The sequence below is a fragment of the Aphidius gifuensis genome, linkage group LG1, assembly GCF_014905175.1.
Source record: "Aphidius gifuensis isolate YNYX2018 linkage group LG1, ASM1490517v1, whole genome shotgun sequence".
In the NCBI taxonomy this organism is placed as follows: domain Eukaryota; kingdom Metazoa; phylum Arthropoda; class Insecta; order Hymenoptera; family Braconidae; genus Aphidius; species Aphidius gifuensis.
The window spans coordinates 11,562,161-11,580,295 of record NC_057788.1 but is presented as its reverse complement, the minus strand read 5'-3'; the positions used below and the strand labels follow the sequence as shown (position 1 = coordinate 11,580,295).

General features: G+C 28.4%; 3 protein-coding genes, 2 non-coding genes and 1 pseudogene across 6 annotated transcripts; 3 read left to right on the top strand and 3 right to left on the bottom strand.

Moving 5' to 3' along the window:
- Nucleotides 1-921: 921 nt before the first annotated feature.
- On the bottom strand, nucleotides 922-1,537 carry LOC122851991 (annotated as a pseudogene).
- Nucleotides 1,538-3,007: 1,470 nt separating this feature from the next.
- Nucleotides 3,008-3,126, bottom strand: LOC122847959. Its single transcript, XR_006373416.1, has one exon. It is a non-coding gene; the product is annotated as a 5S ribosomal RNA (ribosomal RNA).
- Nucleotides 3,127-7,667: 4,541 nt separating this feature from the next.
- Nucleotides 7,668-8,983, top strand: LOC122848433 (syntaxin-18). The gene is made up of 2 exons (XM_044146514.1): nucleotides 7,668-7,889; nucleotides 7,949-8,983. Exon 2 carries the CDS (start codon nucleotides 7,987-7,989, stop codon nucleotides 8,953-8,955), a length of 969 nt encoding a protein of 322 aa, XP_044002449.1. The 5' UTR covers nucleotides 7,668-7,889; nucleotides 7,949-7,986; the 3' UTR covers nucleotides 8,956-8,983.
- A 231-nt stretch (nucleotides 8,984-9,214) lies between these two features.
- Nucleotides 9,215-13,151, bottom strand: LOC122848425 (putative uncharacterized protein DDB_G0292292). Its single transcript, XM_044146502.1, has 2 exons — nucleotides 9,533-13,151; nucleotides 9,215-9,436 (listed from the first exon to the last, which is right to left on the bottom strand). Exons 1-2 carry the CDS (start codon nucleotides 12,660-12,662, stop codon nucleotides 9,243-9,245), a joined length of 3,324 nt encoding a protein of 1,107 aa, XP_044002437.1. The 5' UTR covers nucleotides 12,663-13,151; the 3' UTR covers nucleotides 9,215-9,242.
- Nucleotides 13,152-13,265: 114 nt separating this feature from the next.
- On the top strand, nucleotides 13,266-13,338 carry Trnaf-gaa. The gene has a single exon. It is a non-coding gene; the product is annotated as a tRNA-Phe (tRNA).
- On the top strand, nucleotides 13,278-18,067 carry LOC122848410 (enhancer of mRNA-decapping protein 4). 2 transcript variants are annotated; one of them, XM_044146482.1, is made up of 5 exons: nucleotides 13,278-13,562; nucleotides 13,966-14,036; nucleotides 14,161-14,843; nucleotides 14,906-17,168; nucleotides 17,257-18,067. In XM_044146482.1, exons 2-5 carry the CDS (start codon nucleotides 13,990-13,992, stop codon nucleotides 17,447-17,449), a joined length of 3,186 nt encoding a protein of 1,061 aa, XP_044002417.1. In that variant the 5' UTR covers nucleotides 13,278-13,562; nucleotides 13,966-13,989; the 3' UTR covers nucleotides 17,450-18,067. The 2 variants fall into 2 exon arrangements, with proteins under 2 accessions (XP_044002417.1, XP_044002424.1); XM_044146489.1 differs by lacking the exon at nucleotides 13,278-13,562 and adding an exon at nucleotides 13,654-13,781 and having other exon boundaries at nucleotides 17,257-17,493.
- The last annotated feature ends 68 nt before the right edge of the window (nucleotides 18,068-18,135 follow it).

Below are 18,135 nucleotides of genomic sequence, written 5' to 3'. Positions count from 1 at the left end.
TTTTAATATGCAAAACCAATGAATAAATATCTTTTTTTTTGTTACCAAAATGTATGCATTTATTTTTATCTTGATATCACTTTTTTCAAGATCACGTTTATATGCCATTGCTTCTTTACCTCTAACTCCAAATACTCTAAAAGATAGTCAAGTTTAATTGAATGTATCATGTATCTGCCAGAAACCTGTTGAAAAAAAAAACCAAAAGTATTTAAATATTTATTTATAATTCCATTACATTTTTTTTGGTAAATTACTTCATTAACTTAATCCAGATCATTTTTTCATTTTTGTTTAGCTTAGTGGTGCCAATTGTTGTCAACGATTATTTTTTCACTTAAAAAATAAAACATCAATTGTTATTATATAAAGCTTAAATATTGAAAAAATTATTAATATTTATTACATACAAAATGAATGAATAGTTTCTATATTTAATAAACTCCAACATTAAGTATACTTCGACTTCACGATGAGTACAGAGAATGGATTTGCGAAGAACCTCTCTACAGAAATACTCAATACTATTTTTTGTACATGCAAAAATCTAAAACATCTTGACATTTCATTCGCTTCTTATGATGTAGCTAGAATTTCTCTTAAAAAATATGGATAAATTTTCAAAACTTGGAATATCTTGGTATTGCTTGTGACATAATGTCTGACGTAACGAATACAGTATTGTTAAATATTGAAAGAATTTGAAAGGTTTGAGGATACATTATCTTTATCCTATTATTAAACGAACAATGTAATCGGTAAAGTTATTTGATGTAATTTATGATAATTGATTGATTCATTCATTCATTCATTCACGTATTATATTCGATTATTTGAATATAATTATGGTCGTTTTATCGATGAACCATCACATGAAAAAATTTTAGAAATAATGAAAAATCAAAAAAAAAATTCGCAAGATCAAGCCAGCCAATCATTATTTGTATAAAAAAATGCAATTGGAATATTTATTTTTGATAAATCATAAGATGGAGGCATTGATGAATTGTATTTAGCTAAATTTTCTGTTTCTCCATAATCGAAATTTTGGAATTGACCAGAATGTATTTCTTATTATGGCATAATGAATAACTGTTTTTGTTGATGTACCAGCTGGTTCATGTGTCCCAATATTACAACTGGCAGTAGCGTCTTGAATAAAAAATAAAAAAAAAAATGATAATTAATTTTAAGAAAATATAAACATAATTTATTAAGTTGAAATAATTTACTTTGTAAAGTAAACAAAATGTTTTCACAAATGTCACGTTCAACAGTGACAAGATCACAGCCATATCTTGCAAGCATTTTTATGAAAATTCCACGAGGTAAAAATTCATTTAATCCAATTAAACGTGCTATCCACTAAAAAAAATTAATGATTGTTTTATTTATTTTTTTTTTTAATTTGAATTGTTTTGTTTAAATTGTCGAGTAAATTTAAATAAGAAAATTGGGATAATTAACTTTAACTTTACACTGATGTCATTTGCAAATGGTCCAATTATATTCTTAGAGGACTTTTTAAATGACTCATAAAAGTAAGCTGAAGCAAGACTCATTAAGTATCGTATATTTTTTTGTAATTGAATGTCCAATGTATATTATTTTTTGTCCGCTGATATTTTTAACATGCGTGATTACTGCTGGTAAATGATAAAATCCCATTTCATGAAAACTAAAAAACAGATCATTAATTTAGTAAAGGAATCATTAGTGTAGGATAATTTTTTGAAAAAAAAAAGTCAAAATTCAAGTATATAAATTTTCGAAATTTATTTTTATAAGTTCAAATAAAATATATTAACCACAAATAAATATATATAAGTATAAAATCACGACCTCCATGGCTAACATACCTTAACAAAGGCGAGGCCATCTTGGATTTGAGAATATTTCATTGCGTCATCTACCTGAAAAATTGCCGATTATTATTTTGTAGAATTTTACTCATCGATAATTATGAATTTAAAAATTTTAACTTAAGTTATGAAAGCTGCAAGAAGTCGTACACGAATTTGAAACATTTAAAAATACATAATCCTCGTAGCATTATGAATGATACTACTTTAAAAAAGTTGCGGCAGAGTTGGAAAATATTGAAAGTTTAATCAGACTCAGTGAAAAATCAATAATTGCAATTTCAAACAATTGTAAAAAAACTTAGACGTTTAGAAATTCCTGATATAGCTTTATAGTACCATCTTTTCATACTGAGCCACTTTCTTCTCCATCTGTTCTTGATGAGTTATCAAAATTGCGATATCTTGAATATCTAAATTTACGTAATGCAATAAATCTTAGAGATAGTACAATTATTGCTATTGCTAATAATTGTAAAAATCTAAAAATATTAGAAATTCAAAACTGCCGAGCTATTACTGAAAAAGCTCTCGTTGCTTTAACAAACTTGGAAAATTTACAAAAACTAGACGTAAGTTATATTAATACAATTACAGATGGCTTTCTTATCAAATTAAAAGGACTAAAAGGATTGGATTGTTCATATTGGGAAACTTACTACTTTTGGTATTATTCAATTTCTAAACAATAATCCAGATCTTGAAATAATGAATGTCACAGATATAAAGATTATTACAATTAACTTGATTATTGATGCTGATCAACTAAAAATCGTACAAATGGTATCATTTTACACATGTGTTAACAGATATATATTATCAAATCGAGTATCTGCAGGTATCTTATGGATTTTTCTCTGAGAAAAATGATTTTTTTTCTGAAGATGGCTTCCGGATTCGATTGTACCTATTAATTTTTAAAGAATTAATTGAGCCAATAGGTAAACTTCACACATTTAGGCAAAGAATGGATGAAGCTTACCTATTGGCTCAATTAATTCTTCAAAAATTAATAGGTACAATCGATTATAATAGGTATAAATATTTGGACCATCTTTGGAGATCTATGGAGTTTAGCTGAAGATCCTGTGATCTAGACATACCCAGAAAAATTTTTTCTAATTGAAAAAAAATTGCAAAAAGAATGCCAACGACACGTGGTGTTCCCAAGCGGTCACCCATCCAAGTACTAACCACGCTCAGCCCTGCTTAACTTCGGTGATCGGACGAGAACCGGTGCATTCAGGCCGATGTGGTCGTTGGCGGTAGTTACATAAAAAGACATGGCTAAAAGGCTTTATTGCATTTAAGTAAACATCAAATTTTATCTATAATTGCATAGAATCTTATATATGTATACAGTTTACATGGAGAATTAGGTGGTAATGCTCAAGGGCTTTTTTTTCACTTCAATACGCATGTTTAATGCGCTAACTTGAGGAGAAAATAATGGCGACAAAACGTAATTCAGAAAAAGTAGGAATTAAAAACTTAAAAACATAACTAATCCAGCCCTTCATGTACTACGCTGTTGCAAACTCAAATGTCTAAGGAAAGGATGAGGGCTATTAATTTCTTTGGCTCAATTAATTCTTTATAAATCAATATGTGGCAACACCTTCCTTAGTTATTTTTCCATAGTTTTTATTTTTTATTTATGTAAAACCTATTGGAAAAATGTCTATGGACAGAATGTTGTTTACATGTTAATTCATAAAATATTAATTTAACCAAAGAAATTAATACACAAACAACATCCTTTCCGTAGTTAATACTTTCCCATAGCTTTTATTAATTTAAACAAATAAAAAGCTATAAGGGAAAAAATGATTGCTAAGAGAAAGGAAGTTATCATGTTAATTATACGAAATTAATTTTGACAGAGAAATTAACATGCAGGCAACATCCTTTCCTTGGATAATATTTTTCCCATAGCTCTTTATTTATTTAAATAAAAAGGTAATGGTCATAGGAAAATGGTAGCTGAGGAAAGGATGTTTATATTAATTTCTTTAACAAAATTAATTCTAAATATAAATAACTTTATGTAACTTTAATACTGTTGTTGTTTTTATAATCAAATATTGTTCATATTATTTGTTTATTCTGTAATACATCTATTAATATATCAACAAAAAATTTGACATTCGAGAGTTTTATGCTGGTATGGTAGACAATTTTGATGCCATAGGGGGCGTTCCTGAGTTTCATACTTTCATACTTTCATACCGGTATTATACCGGTTTAATACTTTCATACCGGTATGAAAGTATTAAACCCAAAAATCGACCATTTACCCAACACTGATTCAGGCCGATGTGGTCGTTGGCGGTAGTTACATAAAAAGACATGGCTAAAAGGCTTTATTGCATTTAAGTAAACATCAAATTTTATCTATAATTGCATAGAATCTTATATATACAGTTTACATGGAGAATTAGGTGCTAAATGCTTTCTTTGGGGCGTTTTTTTTTTCACTTCAATACGCATGTTTAATGCGCTAACTTGAGGAGAAAATAATGGCGACAAAACGTAATTCAGAAAAAGTAGGAATTAAAAACTTAAAAAACATAACTAATCCAGCCCTTCATGTACTACGCTGTTGCAAACTGACTAGGTACTAGGTGCTTTCTTTTGTGTGTTTATTGTGAGCTTTTGGGTGTTTATTTTTTTTCCTATTTATTTTTGAGTATGCGTAGTTAAATGCGCAGTCAGCGAAAAGTTAGTTTGCAACAGCGTAGTACATGAGAGGCTGGATCAGCTATGTTTTAAATCATATGTTTTAAGAATTATTTGCAAACTAACTTTTTGATGACTGCGCCATGCAGTGCGTATTCATAAAAATAAATAAATGAATAAATAAATAGAAATAAATTGGAAAATAAATAAACTATCGGTTTGCTGACTGCGCATTCAACTACACATGCGCAATAATGAATAGGAAATAAATTCAACACCCAAAAGAAAGCACCTTTCTTTCAGTGGTTTATTTTGTTTTTTCGATTTAGAAAGCCAGTTTGCATCAGCGTTGTACACGAAGAGCTGGATTAATTACGTTTTAATTGTTTTGATTGCTTATTTTTTAAGCATTACCATTCGACGCTACTGTTCTCTCTACACGTTTGCATAATAGGTGCTTTCTTTTGGGTGTTTATTTTTTTTCCTGTTTATTTTTACGCATGCGCAGTTGAATGCGCAGTCAGCAAAAAGTCAGTTTGCAACAGCGTAGGACATGAAAGGCTGAATCAGCCATATTTCAATTTTTATTTTTTAAGGGATTACCTCGGCCAGTCACTAATAATGAGAATGCTTTGAAATTTTTACAGTTGATTCTTGAAATACTGATACATTTTATGTAATTTTTTGGTAATTGTTTGGAAGATCGTTATTTTTTTATTAATTTTCAAAGTTGACAACTTTTAACATGGGCTCTTATGGAGAATACGATTTTTGTCAAAAAAAAGTCCATTAAAATACCGATATCTTTAATCGAAATAATGACATCGTGAAAAAAAACCTATTGGGCTATGAAGTGAAACAAAACAAAACGTATGGAAAAAAAATTGAAGAGGTTTGGAGCTTAGTTTTTTTATAATTAATAATTAAAGTATGAAAAAATTCATCTAATCGAGCAGTATATATGACGTCTACTATATTCTAATGTACGCTTGGCAACACCGAATAGTGATCCGCCATGTTGTGGCGCGTAGGTTTAAAAACGCCAGTAATAAATCCCACATTGATACACACATACTGCCACAGCAGCTATATCATACACTAACACAACCGCACTCTCAGTACAACCAACTGTTTTTTTTTTTTTGCGGTGTTTCACGATTTACACATTTTTTTTAACTATTGAATAAATGTTTAAAAGAATAAAAAGTTGATCAATTATATTTCAGGGATTAATAATATTAGGTTATTATACAAAAATTATTTCAAAAAACTATTGTTTTATCGAAAAAAAAAAATAAAAAATTCATCTTTTTGAGGTTGGCAATGGCTCTCAGACCAATGTATTAAACATAGGCTTTATCCCCTCTCTTATACCGCAAAATTTGGCCGAGGTAATCCCTTAAGAATTATTTGTTCGACGCCACTGTATCAGTTATAATATGCACATGTGCATGATCATGCGCATTGAAGTGAAAAAATATAAATACACAAAAGAAAGCACCTAATATACTTTTTGCTGACTGCGCATTCAACTCACGCATGATCAAAAATAAATTAAAAACAAAAATATGAGAGCGTTCGATAGCTGGCCGAGGGCCTCGGCCTGGGCCAACAGAAAGACAACTTAATAAACCTAAAACTCGCTATGAGAAAATCCCATTTAAATATTCGAAATTATAATAGTGCTGACACTACGAACATATAAAATAAACCATGATCAAAAATTGGCCGGATTTTTGGCCTCGGCCAGCTATCGAACGCTCTCTAGGTGATTTCTTTTGTGTATTCATTTTTTTTCACTTTCATGCGCATGATCATGCACATGCGCCTGTCATGCAAACTTAAGGATAGAACAGTAGCGTCGAACAAACAAGTCTTAAAAAATAAGAATTAAAATATAGCTGATCCAGCCCCTCTTGTCATACGCTGTTGCAAACTGACTTTTCACTGATTGCGCATTCAACTTCGCATGCGTGAAAATAAACAGGAAAAAAAATAAATACACAAAAGAAAGCACCTATTGGCGTAGAACGAATAATTCTTGAAAAATAAAAATTGACATATAGCTGATCCAGCCCTTCATGTCCTGCGCTGTTGCAAACTGAGTTTTTGCTGATTGCGCATTCGTGAAAATAAATAGGAAAAAAAATAAATACACAAAAGAAAGCATCTTTCATTAGGTGCTTTCTTTTGTGTATTTATTTTTTTTCACTTTAATGCGCATGATCATGCACATGCGTATGTCATGCAAAATTGAGGAGAAAGCAGTGGCGTCGAAACAAATAATTCTTAAAAAATAAGAATTAAAACATGGCTGATCCAGCTCCTTATGTCCTACGCTGTTGCAATCTGACTTTTTGCCGACTGCGCATTCAACTGCGCATGCGTGAAAATAAACAGGAAAAAAAATAAACACCCAAAAGAAAGCACCTATTTGTTTTTTCTGTTTATTTTCGCGCATGCGCAATTAAATGCGCAATCAGCAAAAAGTCAGTTTGCAACAGCGGAGGACATGAGGGGCTGGATCAGCCATGTTTTAATTCTTATTTTTTAAGAATTATTCGTTCAACGCCATTATTCTCTCCTCAAGTTTGCATGACAGGTGCATGTGCATGATCATGCACATGGAAGTGAAAAAAAATACACAACAGAAAGCACCTAATATACAGCACTCAGGATTTTTATAAAAATTACTAATTAATTTATTTGCCATAATAAAGCAAAAAACTATTTCTAGTTTTCTTGGTTATAATTTAGTTGTTTTCACAGCCGCCATGTTTACAAGGGAAAATTTTAACTTGTTGTGAGTTTGAGCCCTATATTTTGAGTAAAAATTTTTTTTTCAATTTTTACAATGTTTATCAACCTTCCAATAATTACATTTTAATTGTCTCTAAACACTAAATAGCACTTCAATTGACGCATACATGTACAAATATGAATTGACGGTCAGTAAAAAAAAGGCTTAAAGTAGCATCTCATGTAAGTTGTAACACTTGTAACCATGTAAGTTACAATAAATTACAGTAACTTACACGTAGTTGTAATATACTCAAAAATCGACTATTTACCCAACTGTGGCGGACATCCTTTTTTAAACGAGACATACCATTATTGACACGTAAATAAATACTCCTTTTATATTCTCTGCTTCCCACCTGTTCCCACATTTCATTGTTGTTTTGACTGGTTTTGACTTTTAATGTCTGTCAATTGCAGTCAGTTGTGTCATTACAAGTTCTTAACATAAATTAGCCTTGTATGAAAAAAATTTAAAACAATAACACTATAGACCTATGAAAAATTATTCAATAACAAATTAAATCTCAACTATAAATTCTAGCAGAGGTAAATAAAAAACAAAAAAAAATTACAACAAATTATGATTGTTTTTTACTCATTTACAGAAGTTAACTCAGGTGTTTTGATTGTACTTTGACAAAAAATGGATGTGAGCTCTTTGTTCCGTGCTTCTGTAAAAACGATAAGTCTTCGACAAAAAAACTTAGACACGGATGTTACAAAACCAATTTTAAGAAAAAGACGACAAGAATCAGCTTTTCGTAAAAAAACAGAATCACTTGTTAATGAAATTTCAAAACTGCAATCTTTTCTTCTTGAAAATCGTAGTTCTTATTTAAATTTTGCTCATCATTTAGCAGTAAAAGAACGAATTGGTGATGTTGAGCGTAATCAAATTGACAATCAAGTTCAAAAAATAATATCATCATCATTACAAACAATTGATGACTTAAAAAATGAAATATCTAATGTTGAATTTTCACAAAATTTTAAGCATAAAAAAAATATAATTTATCATATTGAAGAATACTTGAAAAATGTTAGTAAAATATATACTGAACAAAAAGCCATGAGAGTAAAAAAAGAAATGGAACTTCGTAAAATGTCAAAATTTGATTTATCAAATGAATTGAGTAATAATGATTTTTCAAGACAAAAAAATCTTCAAACAGATATAATTAATGATGTTAATTATAAAAATAAAAATTCATCAACTGATTCAAGTCCATTAAATATACAAGAAATTAATGGAGATGTAAATTTACTTGCTTATGATGAAGATCTACCACCTGAAGATTTGCAAATGCTTGAAGCTGAAAATAAACAACTTTATAATGAATTAAATACACTAACAGAAGAAGTTAAAATAATTGAAAATAAAGTTGTTCATATTGCTCAATTACAAGAAATTTTTACTGAAAATGTTTTAACACAAGATCGAGATCTTGATAGATTAATGACAACAGTAGTTGGTGCAACTGAAAATGTTAAAGATGCAAATGAACAAATTAGACAAGCAATCCAAAGAAATGCTAGTCTTCGTGCTTTCATTTTATTTTTCATTGTGGTTATATCATTTTCTCTTTTATTTTTAGACTGGTATAATCCTTGAATTGAATTTTCTAATAATATTACCTACAACCCATGAAAATATTTTGTTGACAAATGTTAATTATGAAAAAAATCATACAATTAATTTCAAAATAATTGACAAAAATATTCTAGTTTTATTTATATATATAAAAGAAAAAAAAAAAAAAAAAAAAAGGAACAAATTGTACAAAAGATATGTAGATACAAAAGTTGTTTCAAGTCATTTTTTTTTTTTTTTTTTTTCATCAATAATTAATAATAAAAAAGTATGGAAAAAAAGCAAAAAAAACCATTAAAATATAAATATTATTCTGATGTTTTAACGTAATCATGTTTGTATTCTAATTGTTCCTCGTAACTAACAACTTTTCCCTCGATGAGGCACTGCATAACCCATCTAGATGAGACAAGTGGACATTGACAATATTCAGCAAGTGATGGAAGCCAATCTGGAAAATTTTCACTTGTCAAAACAAAAGTACCTTCTTCAAATGATTCAGCTGAAAAAGATAAAAATTATCATAAATACATAATAATAATAGAATTTTTTTTGAATTTATTAATAATGATTATCATCATCTTGTTAATTTACTTACTTGGAGCAGTAATAACTCGAACAAAACCACCAAGATTTTGAATAATTGTGCTCCAATATTGAACAAAGAAACTATTGTTATCAGTTTTTGGTATAATAGCAATAGCATGATTGAATGGTGTTGTTGATGGTCGTTCACAAAATTCAACATATGCTTTATTTTTTAAACTCCAACCAGATGGTAATTCGTGATCAGAAGCATTCATTAATTTATTTTGATGACAACTTTGTATTATCCAACCATGATTATAAGATCTTATTCCAACTGACAAACATAGTAATGAATTCAATGAAGAATTTGGAACATTTGTTACTAATTTTGTAATACCATAACTTTCACGTGGAATATCATTAAATTTGTCATAAACTATACCACCACCAGCTTTTATTTGTTCAGTTAATCTATCTCTTAATAATGGTTGTCTTGTCCATTCAAGTTCATTATCTGTTTCTGGTTCTGAATTTGAATCAATTGGATTTTCATCGGCATATCTTTCAAGTGTTTGTACTGATACACAAACAATCATAAAAGACATTCCTGAAAAAATTTTTGATCCTGCTGGTGGTATTGGTCCAAGTTGTTTAATAATTTCTTGATCTTCTTTTTTTTTAGTATTTTTAGCTTTTCCTTTCATTCTATTAACTGGTCCTTTTGTTGATATGTCATTTGGCATATCAGCAATTTCTTCTTGTACAGCATTAAAACCATCTTTTTCAATTGCATAAGATCTTAAACAATTGATCATTAAATTAACCTCTTGTTTATTATTACTAGCACTTGAACTTGATGGTGCATTTTCGGTTGGTAATACTTTTGTTGTACTTTCAGAAGTAATTTTTTTTTCAGCTGATTTTGGAGTTGAAGCACATGGTTGTTTTTTTGTTGGTGTTACTGTAATAAGTGTTTGTGGTGTATATGCTTCAGCATTATCTGGTTCCTTATTTTGAAGCATTTTAATTTCTTTTCCAGTTAAAAATATATCTTTTATATCAACAGTTGCTTCGTTGTTTTCTTCATTTAAAACTTTAAATTGAATTTCATCATCAGGAACATTAGAATCAATAACTGATTTAACAGTTGCAACATGACTATATCGTTTATTCTGAAGACGATAATGTATTTCTGAATCAACAAGAGATTTTAGTAATGGTACAACCAAATTTTCATTCAGAGTTTTTGATTGACCATCCAAAAATTTAACATCTAAAAAGTTATCTTTTGATTTTTTTACTACTCTTGCAGGATAATATATGTTATCATGTGTCCATTTAGCAAAACATATTTTACCTATTCTACTATCTTTTAAATCTTCTGTATCACTTACATCTTTTGCATTAGCACGTGGTGTATTATTTCTCAATGATGTTGTACATCTTAAAGGTCTTGTTGGTGTTGAAGGTAGTGGTACAGGTGAATCACCATTAGTTGGTGATTTTTTTAATGATTTTGTATTGATTACAGGCTTGCTTTTTTTTGCACTTTTATTTTTTTTAATACTTTTTGATTTAGCATTTATTGAACGTTTTGTTTTTGTTGATTTTTCAGGAGTTGATGTTTTTAATTGACGTTCTTCTAATGATTCATCTGATTCACTTTCTAAGAAACTATTGTATACTTCAGCATTCATTAATTCTAAAATATTTGATGTTAAAAGATTAACATTTTTCCAGTCTTTTTTCAATTTATCATTTGATTCATCAAGATTTTTTTTTGCTTGTTTTGGAACACCTTGAGGTAAACAAAATTCATTTTTATTTTTTTCATTGTCATTTTTATTTGACTCTGTTGACGATGAACTTGATGAACTAACTGTTGATACTATTGAAGCTCTTGGATATTTTGGCAATTTATATAAAGATGATTTACTTGAAGATAATGGTAGTGATGTGTCTTGTTCTTTGTCAGAAGCAGAAACATCACCAGGACAAGAATCACTGTGAGATTGTTGATCAGATAAACAATCAACAGAAATTATTTCTTTGTTTACAATTTCTTTTGTTATTTTATCAACAGAATAAACTGTTTTTAATTTTACAGTAAAACTTATTTCTTTTGTATATGACAACATTTTATCATTTGTGTTTACATCTTCATTTATAAATGACTCACCTTCACTATCACTTATCAAATTCAATACCTCAGGAAACTTTTGTTGTATTGAATCATTCGAATGTATTGGTGGATTGCCATTGGTAGATGTTCTGATTTCATCATCATTTCCATTTGTTACATCATTTTCTGTGATTTTATTGTCTTTTAAATCTGTTGATGATTTATCAAAACTAGCATCTATATTTTTTACATTAATTATATCATTTTCTTGTGATGAATCAAGAACAATTTTTTCTCCCTCTTCATCAATTTCAACGAGTTCTTCAGGTTTTTTTGGTGGTTGTTTTGATTTATCATAAATTACCTCAATGCTCATTCTACTTTTTGTTGTTTGTATTGGAATGTCTGATGTATCATTGACTTTATCATCTTTTGTAAGGTTACATTCTTCGGTATCTATATTTTTATCTATCAACATGTTGGTATCATCTGTATCATTTGTACCATGATTAGAATTTTTATTTTCTCCATTGTTCAAATTTTCTGTTGAATTTGATTTTTTTTCTTCAACAAATTCATTTTGCACTGGCTCTGATGTTTTAATTTTTGAAGAAATATTTAGTGAAGAATCATTTGAAGTGGTCATCGTTTTGTTACGATCATCATTGAAAGCATCATTGGTAGAAAATGTTCGTGAAATTTTTGCAGCTTGATCATCTGACTCATCTAATTTACGTTTACAACTTTCACCATTACTGATAGAATTACTTTTGTGAGATATTTTATTTTCTTCTTTTGATGTTTCTTTGATGCCATTGTTGTTAACATTGCATTCAATTATTTTTTCAGTAATAGCGCCATTGTGATCAACCAATTCATCTGATTTTGCTGTTGTTGTGCCGGCATTGGCAGTGGAACTTTGATTTGTATTTCCATCTGATGAAACATCTTGATTTTCAACTAAACTTTTGTTGATTTTATCGTCTTCATTGTCTGTGTCCATTTTCTCAATAATATCTTTCATACTTTCTTTTGTTTTGTCTTGATTGACTGGAATATTATTTGTCTCTTCTGACATTTTTTTTTTTTTTTCTTCACTTCTGATTTTAAAATTTTAATGTTTTATTTGTCCTGAGTTATTCTTAATTATAAATTATTATCAGTTACAAAAATATCAAGAATTATTTTCAAATACTTAATTTAATAACAAGATAACAAAATATATATGTATTTAATTAATTTTTTTCAGTTTTTGGCACGTGCATTGGTTGCAATCGGATAGTGTCTGATCGTGGTAAATGACAATAGCCTACCTTTTACAAGTTACAGTGCCACAATAGTTATAAATAGTTATAGAATATGTGTGAATATGTATATGGGAAATATATATAGATACGCAGTGGTTGGTTATGCGATTAGCCGGCACATGCCGCATTTTAAAGGAGGATGTCCACTATTCAAGAATTTCTTGCAAGATCATTTATATTATCACTAGAAACAACTAAATTTTTAGTAAAACCTGGGAACAATCTAGAGTTTTGTGTGGACACTTTTAGCCGACATTTAACCGTCATTTAGCTCAAAAAATAAACAATAATAATGAACATCGTCATCTCTACTAAATTCAAAGCATTTTTGTGTCATTCAAAATGTGTAGACTCTATATCTATATTCTATAGCTGCCGAAATAGCTCAGTTGGGAGAGCGTTAGACTGAAGATCTAAATGTCCCTGGTTCGATCCCTGGTTTCGGCATCTTTTTTTTTTTTGTTTCTAATTATTCAATGGCTTTTTATGTTTTTATTATTAAATTAGCAAATAAGACAACATCATCAAGACTTAAAAACCTATATGAAAATAATTGAAATAAAGTAAACAATTACAATTTCATTTTTAAATTTTACTTCAATATTAACTGAATAAATTAATGATCATTATTATTGGTAGACAACATTATCACTTGCTCTAACACACGTCAGGTAACGCTTTGATCTTTGGCTGAGATTGCTATATATTTTTTTTTTTTTCAACAAAAAAAAAACTTGTTCTGTTGAAAAAAAAAAAAAAAACAACGTTCTTATTATGATAATATTTTTTTAAATTGATAGTTAATTGTCATGTAATAGCTACAATAAACAGAAAAATATTTTAAAATAAAAAATATAAGTTATAAATTATTTACTGTTTATTTAAATAAGGTAAAGTTCTGTGTTCAATTATTTGATATTTTTTTTTTTCTATATTTTTCGCAGGCGTGATGCCGGTTAGATAGGTTAGATTTTGCCGGGTTGAATTAAATTACACGAATTTTATTAATTAATATTTTTTTATTAATATGAAATTTAATTCATTGTATAACTCTTATTAATTTATCGGTTTCAGAATTGACAAAGAGAATTTTTCAAGATGAGCAAAACTCATGAAGAAAATCTTCAAAATTGTCCTCAGGCAGTGTAAGTATTATTTTGATAATAATTTGACAATGAAAGCTGTTACATTTTAATTTATATTAATTTATTTTTAATTTATTTTTTACAATAAACATTAAATAACTACATTTTTTATTTAAATCAACAGCACATTTACTGGACATGATGATTTAAATTCAGTTGAGCTTTACAGTAAAAAAGTATCTGTAATTGCATCACCCAATGGTATTGATCATGGCAGCTCTAAAGTAAAATTAAAAAATATTGTTGATTTTACCTGGGACTCACACTATTATACTGGTCAACTTTTGGCAGTTCATGTTTCTGGAAAATATCTTGCATATGGAATAAAATCATCTCAAGGAAAAGGTGTAGTTAGAGTTGTATCAAAAGACTCTGAACAACGATCATTACTTCGTGGTATGAATGGAGAAATTCAAGATTTAGCATTTGCTCATGTTAAAAATGCAATACTAGCATGTGTTGATCAAATTGGAAATTTATTTGTTCACACAATTGTCTCATCAACGTCACAATTAGTATGCAATCTTTTGCTAAGTGTAGTTGCTGAAGGATCATCACCAATGACCCATCGAGTTATTTGGTGTCCATATATACCAGAAGAAGAACATAATGAAGCTGAAGATGTATCAAAATTACTTATTGTAACAAGAGGATCAAAAGCTGAACTTTGGCAAGTTGACTATGTTTATGCACAACTTGGTCCTGGTCCATTAAATTTACAAGATTCAACTGTACAAAATTGTGGTGGTTTTACTGAAATATGTCAACATGGTGATACTATTGTCGAAGCAATTCTTAGTCCAGATGGTAAGATAAATGTTTAAAAAATAATAATTATATATTTAATAATTATATTTATTAAATTACAGGTACAGCAATTGCAACAGCATCATTAGATGGTAAAGTAAAATTTTTTCAAGTTAATATTCATGGTGTTACATTAGAAAAACCAAATTGTCTTCATCAATGGAAACCACATGATGGTCGACCAATATGTTCATTATTTTTCCTTGATGATCATAAAAATACACAGCCTGAAGCACAATTTTGGAGGTTTTCTGTAACAGGATGTGATAATAATAGTGAAATTAAAATATGGTCATGTGAAAAATGGACTTGTTTGCAAACAATAAATTTTCAAGTATCACCATTAAGTAATATAGAACCAGTTTTAAAAGCAGGATTAGATTTAGCTGCTGGTTATTTATTATTATCTGATATTTCCAATAAAGCATTATATATTTTGAGTTTATCAAAAGACATTGCAGATGGTTCAGATAGTATTGCATATGTTTCAACAATATCTGAATTTAGATTGCCATATCCAATATTAAGTTTTGGAATTGTAGATGCTGGAATTAGAAAAGTACGTCCAACTGGTGAATCACTTGAAGATCTTTGTCCTTGTGATGATGAAAGTGAGGATCAATTGGTTATTCGAATGTATTTAGTACAGCCAAAATCTTTACAAGAATGTCATATTGCTTTTCAACCAGCTAGACAAGTAAAAAATGCTTGTATGATGGATACATTGACTCATGATTCATTAATTGGTTCAGATGATCTTCAAAATACTCGTCATGAAAATAATGATAATAATGAAAATCAAAGTGTTGGTGATCGTAGTAGTAGTATTAATGAAAGTGTTGCAGCAACAATAGAAGCTGCAATGAATAATGCAAGTTTAAATTTAATGACACCAGATGCTTTTAGTTCACCAGCAAAAAAAGAAAATAATACATCAAGCTCAACAAGTCCAGAATTAGGAAATGTATTATCAGCAAGTCCATCAATTATTCAAGTTGTTCAAGCATTAAATGCAATTGATACACCATTAGCAACAAGTGAAATTGAACAAGCACCTGCATCTGGTGGTTCATCACCATCACGTGAAGTTCGTGAAATATTTTCACTTGCTGAGCCAGAAGATGAAGAAGAAGAAGAAGAAGACTTGAAACAAATTGATTCTGATCATGAAAATAATGAAAATTGGTCATATCATCCAATAGCATTATTATCAGATGTTCATGTTATACCTAATGATATAAAAAATGACAATAAAAAATGTGAAAAAATTGTTGATAATTCAAAGATTGATCCAGCATGGATTACAACAATTACACAAAAATTAGATAAAATTATGTCAACAATTGAAGATCAAAAAGATAGTATAAAAGATTTACAAAAAGATATGTCAAGATATAAACAAGAAACTCCAATTTTGAGTAGAATTGAAAGTGCATTATCAAGAGCATCACAACAACAACTATCTGTTATTGAAAAAAGTCTTTATAATCGACAAAATCATCAAAGTGAATTATTTACAACAATTGAATTAGCTGTTGCTGATAATATTAAAAAAATATTACCAAAAATTGTTAATGATGCTGTTGAACCAATTAAAAAACAAATACAAATTAATGCTGAAAATAATGATGATTTATTAAAAGAAAATTTGACAAAACTTATTGGTAGTTCATATATAAAAGATACTATTAGAATTGCAGTTGTTGAAGCTGCAAAACCAGCACTTGATATATCTTTTAGAGAAGCATTTGAGACACTTTTACTTCCTGGAATTGAAAAAGCATGTCAAACAATGTTTAGACAAATTCAAGATGCATTTTCAAATGGAACACAAGAATATATACAATATATTGATACAGTTTTAGAAAGAGCATGTCAAAAAAGAAATGAACAAGAAACTGAAACATTGTCATATATGGTACGTGAAGAATTAAGATCAGGTATGATTAAAGGTTTTGGTCCACTTCAAGAAGGTGTATTAAGATCTATTAAAGAATCAATTAGAGATAATTTGGGACAACAATTAATTGACATACAAGCAAGATCAAGAGCAACAACACCTGGTCTTTCTGTACCAAATACAGCTGAAGCACAAGTTCGAATTCTTTCATTAGTTCAAAGAGGACAATATAATACTGCATTTCAACAAGCACTAAATGCTAGTGATCTTAGTCTTGTTGTTTATGTTTGTGAAAAAACAGAACCTTCCAGAGTATTTTCAACTGATAATGCTCATAATAGGTGTTGTCTTCAACAACCTGTGATATTATCTCTTGTACAACAACTCTCTGCTGATCTTACACATCGTACTGATCTCAAGCACAAGTAATTTTTAATAATTTAATTTATTATAAAATTTACAATAATTTTTTTAATATTAATATTAAATTTTTCATGTTTATTTGTTTTTTAGATGGCTTGAAGAGGCAATTCTTAATTTGAATCCAATGGATCCAGTGACACGTGAACATATGGGAACTGTTTTAATGAAGCTTGAAACTCAACTTTCATCATTTATTGCAACAAATCCAACTCATCGTTCTGTTAAAAGTATGAAAATGCTTTCTATGGCTGCAAAAGCACTTTTTTTAAATCAGCATACTTGACTTATAAATTATAAATTTAAATTTATTTAATTAATTACTTTTTTTTTTTTAACTATTTAAATTTCTCTTTTTTTTTTTTTTTTTTTTTTTCTCCTTTTAAAAATTATATTATCACGTGTTTATTTTTTTATTTTATATTTAAACGAGGTATTTTACAAACAGGCAATTTGCAATGGTCTGTGTGATATTAATCGTTATTATATAACAAAAAGAAAAAAAAAAATATTTGACTCAATTTATGGAAATAATTTTTCTCTAGATTAAAGTTTTCTTTTAATGTTTATAAAAAATTCATAATTTTTTACTATGATTAATCAATATTGCCAACTATTTCTCATGATATTAATATATTTAAAAAAAAAAAAACATTTTTTTCAAATAAAAATAATAATCATCTTTGTTGTTACAATTAACTATGTAAAGTAACTTGACTTCTACAATAAAATATATTTCGTTTAAAGATTAGTATTAAAAACAGCAACTATTTCGATTGAAAATAAAGTTGAAATATCATTGTTATACTATATATTATAAATAATGATAATATTATATTGACGATATATTATTTTTGAATATTAACTTTAACTTAATGAAATGAAGAAGAAAATAAATAAAATATAAATCAGTCAGTATTATTGTTTAAATTTTTGCCTTTGTCAATTATATTTAAAAAAAAACATCTGTAG

Bases quoted from the DNA above. Each gene is read 5' to 3' on its own strand.
- LOC122848433 (XM_044146514.1), top strand. From the start codon at position 7,987: ATGGATGTGAGCTCTTTGTTCCGTGCTTCTGTAAAAACGATAAGTCTT.
- LOC122848410 (XM_044146482.1), top strand. From the start codon at position 13,990: ATGAGCAAAACTCATGAAGAAAATCTTCAAAATTGTCCTCAGGCAGT. The intron at 14,844-14,905 runs GTAAGATAAATG...ATTAAATTACAG, and splicing joins AGCAATTCTTAGTCCAGATG to GTACAGCAATTGCAACAGCA. The intron at 17,169-17,256 runs GTAATTTTTAAT...TTTGTTTTTTAG, and splicing joins CGTACTGATCTCAAGCACAA to ATGGCTTGAAGAGGCAATTC.
- LOC122848425 (XM_044146502.1), bottom strand. From the start codon at position 12,662: ATGTCAGAAGAGACAAATAATATTCCAGTCAATCAAGACAAAACAAAA. The intron at 9,437-9,532 runs GTAAGTAAATTA...TATCTTTTTCAG, and splicing joins TCGAGTTATTACTGCTCCAA to CTGAATCATTTGAAGAAGGT.